This window comes from Leptopilina heterotoma, unplaced genomic scaffold (genome assembly GCF_015476425.1).
Source record: "Leptopilina heterotoma isolate Lh14 unplaced genomic scaffold, ASM1547642v1 Lhet_68, whole genome shotgun sequence".
NCBI classification, from domain to species: domain Eukaryota; kingdom Metazoa; phylum Arthropoda; class Insecta; order Hymenoptera; family Figitidae; genus Leptopilina; species Leptopilina heterotoma.
The window spans coordinates 2188976-2196792 of NW_025111157.1; the positions used below are offsets into that span (position 1 = coordinate 2188976).

Here is a 7817-nt window from a genome sequence, read left to right on the forward strand (position 1 = left end):
TTTGTACTTTTCCATGTTGAAACCTCGATATACAATAAATTATATTAATAAACTTTATTTGAGACTGTCATTCCGTCGATGTGAGTTTACAACCCGATATTTCTATTTACATATACATAAAAAATATTACCTGAAATTATTCTAAACTGTTTAAATTCATTCAAGAATATATTAAAATATATGTGAAATATATTTCGTAAACTATATTTAACTTTGATAATTTAGAATATTTCCTTATTAGTTATTATAGGTATTCCTCAATTTATAATGAATTAGCAAATTCGCGCGGAAAACGGTATTCCATTTATTATTATTTTGTAAATTAAAAAAAATTTTTATTTTCAATTTTTGAATTATTAGAGATTCAAAATTTAAAGAATTCACTTAAGTACATAATTTAATATTCTTTATTATTTTTCAAAAATTTTTAATAAAATTTTTAGAAAGAATTTCATTATTCTCATAAAGAATAAAATTCTTTAGATCAATTCAATTATTTTCAAATTTTAAAAAATTTCTCGAAAGAATACTAAATATAATATATAATAAAGTAATAAAATTATTATTAAAAATATTAACTAAATCCCATTACTTTAAAAAACTTTAATATAAATTCAATTATTTTCATAAGTAATAAAATCCTTTAGAGCAATTCAATTATTTTCAGATACAATTTTAAAAAAATTTCTCAAAAGAATACAATTATTTTAAAAAATATTAATTAAATTCCATTTCGTTCAAGAATTTTAATATAAAATTTTTAATTAAATTATTTTCAACATCTTCAATAAAATTCGTTCAAAAAAATCAATTAATTTCAAAAATTTAGATAAAATTCTTCGAAACAATTGAATTATTTTTATGAATTGTAAAATCCGCCCCAAAAATTCAATTATCTTCATAAATAAGAAAATTCTTCGCAAGAATTAAAAGATTGTCATAAATAATAAAATTCTTCAAAGGAATTCAATTATTTTCATAAATAATAAAATGTTACGAAGAAATTCAATTATTTTTAATTCAATTTTAAAAAAATTTCTCGATAGAATACAATTAGGTATATTTTTAAAAATATTAATTAAAAAAAAAAAAATAAAAAATAAAAAAAAAATAAAATAAAAAAAAAAAAAAATAAATAAAATAAAAAAATAAAAAAAAAAAAAATAAAATATTAATTCTTTTTCAAAAATTATTATTTTCAAAATTTTTAATATAGTTCGTTCAAAAATTCAATTATTTTCAAAAATGTAGATAAAATTCTTCGGAACATTTCATTTTTTTTATTATTTGTAAAATCCTTTGCAAGAATTTAATTATTTTCATAAATAAGAAAATTCTTCGCAAGAATTAAAATATTTTTGTAAATAATAAAATTTTTCTAAGGAATTTAATTATTTTCATAAATAATAAAATGTTTCAGATGAATTCAATTATTTTAAATACAATTTTAATAATTCCTTGGCAAGAATTCAATTATATTTTTAAATAATAAAATTCTACTGAAAAATTCAATTCTTTATAATACAATTTTAATAAAATTTCTAGGAAAAAATTCAATTATATTCAAGATAATTTTAATAAAATTTCTCTAACAGGTTCAATTATTTTTAAAAATTGTAATAAAATTTTTCTATAATGAATTCAATTGTTCTTTTTAATTTTAACCAAAAATTTTAATTTTTAATTTTTTAATCAAAATTCTTTGTAAATTTTAATTATTTTCAAAATTTACAATTAAAATTACTTTAAAAAATGTAATTATTTTTACGAAATTTAATGAAATTCTTCAAAAAAAAGTGATTATTTACAAAAACTCTAATAAAATTGTTTAAAAGAATTTAATTTTCTATAAATAATTTTAATATAATTTAATTAGGAAAATCATTAATTACAAATATTAATAATAAACACGATTCTTTTAAAAACTTAAAAGTAATTCTTAAAATTCAATTATTTTCAAAATTTTCAGTAAAAATTATTTTTAAAAAACTCCTTTTTTTCCAATAAAATTGAAATTAAATTCTTCAAAACAATTCAATTATTTTAAAGAATTTTAATAAAAATCTTGCCAAGAATTAAATTATTTTCAAAAAAATTTTTAATTACAATTTCTTGAAAGAATTCAACTATTGAAAAAAAATTTGATAAAATTCTTTAAATGAATTAAATTATTTTCAAATTTTTTTATAATTATACTTTACAAGAATTCAATGATTTTCAGTAGTAAAATAATTTTAAAATTGAAAACTTTTGAAAAGGAAAATTATTTTAAAAGTTAGGAAACAAAAAAGCAAACAGCAACAAACTTCAATCTGCGAACAGATTACCGGAATACAACGATTATTAATTATAGAAGAAGATTTAATTTTTAATTTATAATTTAAAATTTAATTTAAATAATTTAATAAACTGCATGCGATTTTTAAATCAAACTATGATTTAAAAATTAAAAAGAAGAGCATTATAGAAGTGTTCTAAATATTTCTTAGAAACTCAATTTTGAATTCTTTTTTTTTTATTTCAATAAATAGTACAAGTTTAAATAAAAAAAATCTAAACTTGAAGGTAAAACTTTTCAAAAAATTAAAATTTGTAGACAATTTAAATAAAAATTGGTTAACATATTACAATTCGATTTTGTTTTGACTGTAGATATGTCAAAAATTAGTCCAATGTCATAATTTCGTATTTTTAAAGAAAAAGAGAGATTAAATTAGAAATTTTATTTACCTAGTGATGGAAATTTTAACTTTTTCCCTGAGCTTAAAGAATATTCTGCGATTCACTCTAAAAATGATTAAATAATCAAGAAAATGTTCTATTACATTTATTTACGAATTTCTTTAATTGTAAAATTATTCGAAAACATTCAATTATTATTTTCTAGAATTTTGAACTAAAATTCTTCTTTAAATCAGTTTATTATTTTTAACTTTTTCAAATAAAATAGGAACTTATGACAATCGACAGACTTTTGTTCAGATTCTATGTCGGATACTTCCTTAATTTAAAAAATTAAAAATCAACTTAAAATGTTCTCACTCACTCGCAATGAAGACTCATCAAATTCATTCCTTGAAACTGATTTCTGTAATTTTAAGCTCGAGAGAAAAATATTCACATGTAACTTTCGTTAAGGGCTAAAGTTCATCAACACTTGTCACTTTATACGATGGTCTTCTTTTTATTTCATTTTCAAAAACTCTGAGGATTTTAAATGTCACGTCGATTAACGATTTTCTAGTCCTTCTTTTTCATCGTAGTCAACAATTTCATTTCTTCTTTTTAGGTGCAAATTCCATTCCTTTTATGTAGTTTTTGTTAATTTGATATTTCTCTTTAAAAGATGAAAAGAAAACAAAATTAATTGATTTTATTTTACTTAATTTTCTTCTTTTTAAGCCAAATTGTTATACTGTTAAAAGTTTAACTCTTTTTTTTTATTTATTTACCTGTCAATAATTTGAAGACGTATAAAACCTGATTCCCTTGTACTAGAACACTTGGAGTCTTTTTTCCTGGGACGTCTGTTATTGTTGCGCTTGCTCCAATTCCTTGACATTCCTTGCTGAACTCTTCCATTTTTATGCCGAATATTTCTAAATTATTCACCAGAGTTACCTGCAATTTTTCAATAATTATTAATTAACTATATTAATCTAGGTATTCTTTCATTCATTCTGTCCGCAGAAATTTATTTACGAATATCTTTAATTGTTATCTTTAATTATTATTATTTTTCCGTAGGAATTCAAAATTCTTCAAAACATTCAAATTCAAACCTTTTTGAAATTAATCAACTTTAAAAATATTTTTACTGTAAATTTTTAAAAATTATTTTCATATTCTATTATTATCTAAAATTTAAACTAAAATTCATTTTCAAATCAATTTTTATTGGATAATTCTACGAGAATTCAATTATTGAAATACAAAAGTAATTAATGAATAAAAATGAATGTTTCTCAAAATTTAATTCTTATAAAGAATTTTATTAACAAATTTTTAAATTCGAAGAGTTTATTAAAAGTAGAGAAAATAATTGAATTTTTTCGAAAAATATTAAAATTTTTTTTAAATTCAAGTCTTTTATAAAATGTTATTAAAATTGTATTAAAAATAATTGAATTTTTGCAATTTATAAATTCTTATAAAGAATTTTATTAACAAATTTTTAAATAATTGAATTCTTTTGACGAATTTTAATAAAATTTTTTGGAATAGTAACATTTTTCAAGGAATTCGATTAAAAGTGTATTAAAAATAATTGAATTATTGCGAAGAATTTTATAAAAAAATTTAAATAATTGAATTGATTCGACGAATTTTAATAAAATTTTTAATAATTGCATTTTTCAAGAAATTCAATTATATTAAAAATAATTGAAATTCTGAGATAAGTTTTATTATTTCTCAAAAGAATTTTAATGTTTATAAATATAATTTAATTACTGCGAAAAATTTTATAAAAAAAATTTAAATAATTGAATTGTTTCAACAAATTTTAATGAAATTTTAAGAATAATTGTATTTTTCGTAAAATTCAAATAAAATTGTATTGAATTGAGAAAATTTTCTGAAAATAATTGAATTCCCAAAAAGAATTTTATTATTCAAAGTTTTTGAAAATAATTGAAATTTTGACAAGAATTCTATTAAAATTTTTGTAAATAATTGAATTTTGAAGAAGAATTTTTTTATTTATATAAAGATAATAATTGGAATTTTGTCGAGATTTTTTTGTAATTTTTAGAAATAATTGAGTTTTGTGATAAGAATTTATTACTTTTGAAAATAATTGAATTTCTGCAATTATTTCTAACTTCTTTAAAATTCAATTTTTTTTTAGTGTTTTTAACTAAAATTCTTCTATAAATTCATTATTTTTATAATAATATTAAAACTATATATTAAAATTAAAATTAAAATCGTTAGAAAAGGAAATAATATCTTTTTTTCTAACCTTTTTATTATTAGTTCGTGTAGTGACTGTAATTTCAATAGGTTCCAATTTTCCAGTAAAAAATGAAGTTGTCCCTCCCACAGTGACACCGTGCGTGTGAGTCATTTTTCCAATAAATTTATTAATTCCATCTTCCATTGTCAACGTTTCCTGACTCTCCTTGGTTTTCAATATTCCCGCTAACTGAGGATTTATTTTTATTATTCTGCAAGCATAGAAGAATTTTAGAAAAATTGAACACTAACTTTTTATTTCGTTTCTTTGTCGGATACTTTAAAATTGTATGTGATTTGTAAAATTTGTAAGTTCATTTTCAAAATTTATTTATGATTATTTTACTCACTTGCCATTTTGAAGATTTTCTTTTTTGACATAATCCGTAAAACATTTTCTAATATCCGCTCTTTTCATTATGTCGCCCTTTCTGCAATTTTTGTAAACAGATTTTAAAGCGATGTGTTAATATTAAAGTTCTGACAATCGGTTCAGTTAGAAATCATTTAAGAATCAAGAAGAAAAAGAAGAAGAAGAAGAAGAAGAATGTTAAATTCAGTAAAAATCAAATTAAATGTTAAATTATTATCGTAATTACTTACTCAAATCCAAATAGAGAAAGTAATGGTACGACATTGGCAGTGACTTTGTAGCATTCGGCAATAACTGGAGCAGTTGACAATTCCTGCTGTTTAATGGGTATTTCTTCATTTATCACGAGGTTTTGAAGTAAAGGATGATTAGTCTAAACAAAAGGTAATTTTAATTTTATTCCAATGAAAAAAAATAAATTTTTTTAAACTTTGATTAATCAAGAAAAATACCTTAATTGCAAGAAGAGACTCCACTCCCTTCAAAACAGACGTATCGACAAGTCCCTTTTCCTTCATTTTCGATAGAAAGACAGACACTTTTTTATAACTCGATTTTTTTATGTCTAAAGTCTGACCCGGTGGACAAACAGCCATTACGTGATTTTTAAAGAAATTCGACGTGAGCATCGGCAAATCGCCTTTCTTGATTGACATTTTACACCCTTTCAAGAAGCAATATTCTAACAATTTATCCATTTCCTGAACTGGATCCTTATTCTCTTCCATATTTGTGCTTTCATTTTCATCCACTATTTCATTCGAATTTTCCTTAAAAACAAAAAAAAAAACCACAAAATATAAAAATATAAAAATATATTCAATAAAAAATTATTTTTCCAAAAAATATTTCCAATAAAAAATTATTTTTCCAAAAGATATTTCCAATAAAAGATTATTTTTCCAAAAATAGTTCCAATAAAAAATTATTTTTCCAAAAAATTTACCTCTATGGGACTCTTTTCATTTGAGCAAGGAATCTCTATTTGTAAACTATCGTCATTTGATGGCGATAATTTTATTTCTAAATCATCATCGGAAAGTTTTCCACCATCTTTATTTGTTCCTTTCTCCGAAAGCGATTCCTTCTTCAATTCGTCTGTTATAGAATCCACTGAAGTATTAAAATCCTTGATAGATTTCCCCAATTCCGGCCTAATTACAGGTTTATCTAATAATTGGCAAAGACAATCTCCAATCACGTGGATAATTTCTACACATTTTCCACGACCACCCGACATGTACATATCTTCACTAGACAATGCAGTAATTCCAACTGCAAAAGGTGCCTGAAAACAAAAAATATTTTACAAATAGAGAAAAAGTTTGGAAAAAAAAATTAAAGAACACAAGCAAAAAGTAATGTGGGAAAAGAAACAAATTTTTGTTCACCTTATTGTCGTCAGTATTTATTGAAACAGGCGTTCCCTTTTGCATTTTTCCAAAAGAATGAAAAGTTGCCGGACCATCGAGAACGAGACCAGGAAGCATTAAATCTGCGCCACTTGATAATTTCGAAATTACCACCGAACGTGTTGTAAAATTGTACATTAATTCTGGATGTTGCCATAATGTGTAAATAGTGGGAAAATAGCCGTGTAAATTCGGAAGGTCAAAATGTAAAAACATCGGTATTTTGGCAGTGCAATAAACTTTCACGACACTACCACTGTGAGTGACAATTTTCATAACACTAATTGCATCCTTCTTTTTTAATAAATTCTGTACTTCCTCGTCTTTCAATTTTGGGAATGCTTGCAATATTTCTTCACATAGTCTCTTTCTGTCAAATTAAATGTTTTATGAATTAAAATAATTCAATTTAGGTATACACTCTTTTGCAATAATTCACAATTATTAACTTTACAATAATGGACCTTTATTGTCATTCAAATAATAAAGAAATAATAACTTAAAAAAAATCTCTTCAGTTTCTTGTATTTTTTCAATATATTATATGCAATTATAAAGAAATAATATCTAAAATATAAGTATTTGAGAATTTTCGTTTGTCGCAATTTTCTAAATATTTCTTTTAGAAATAATTATCTATTTAACGTCAACTTTTTGAGGTTATGTTTACATCTCTAATTTTCAATTTAAATCCTATTTTACAGACGAAAATTTACAAATATTAGAAGAAACTGTAATTAGATTACAAAACGATTATTTCTATTTAATTATAATCGTAAATTATAATAACAATATGTTTCAGTATGTGAAACAAATAATCAAAACATTGCAATTGTTTTGCACAGTAAATACTCAATGCTTACCTTTCAGTACCTTTCAATTGATTGTTTGATTTCACTTTAAATGGTTTTATAAACATTTTGAAATAAATTTTCGTTTCACTCACTGTCAGAATTTATTATAAACTAATTTCTCAATTATTCTAAAAATTTAATAAACTTTATCAACTTTATCATGTTCTGCTATATATATGCGCGTGTGATATATGTTTATTAAAGTCACGTGATGTGAGTTTT

The 7817-nt window shown here is 21.6% G+C and overlaps 1 protein-coding gene across 1 annotated transcript; it reads right to left on the reverse strand.

The window, feature by feature from the left end:
• Nucleotides 1-2826: 2826 nt before the first annotated feature.
• On the reverse strand, nt 2827-7776 carry LOC122510337 (eukaryotic translation initiation factor 2D). Its single transcript, XM_043624902.1, has 9 exons — nt 7605-7776; nt 6721-7111; nt 6276-6617; nt 5782-6099; nt 5560-5702; nt 5307-5387; nt 4964-5168; nt 3453-3621; nt 2827-3337 (listed from the first exon to the last, which is right to left on the reverse strand). Exons 1-9 carry the CDS (start codon nt 7658-7660, stop codon nt 3273-3275), a joined length of 1770 nt encoding a protein of 589 aa, XP_043480837.1. The 5' UTR covers nt 7661-7776; the 3' UTR covers nt 2827-3272.
• Nucleotides 7777-7817: the final 41 nt, after the last annotated feature.

Bases quoted from the DNA above. Each gene is read 5' to 3' on its own strand.
- LOC122510337 (XM_043624902.1), bottom strand. From the start codon at position 7,660: ATGTTTATAAAACCATTTAAAGTGAAATCAAACAATCAATTGAAAGGT. The intron at 6,100-6,275 runs GTAAATTTTTTG...TTTGTTTTTAAG, and splicing joins ATGAAAAGAGTCCCATAGAG to GAAAATTCGAATGAAATAGT. The intron at 3,338-3,452 runs GTAAATAAATAA...CATCTTTTAAAG, and splicing joins CGTCTTCAAATTATTGACAG to AGAAATATCAAATTAACAAA.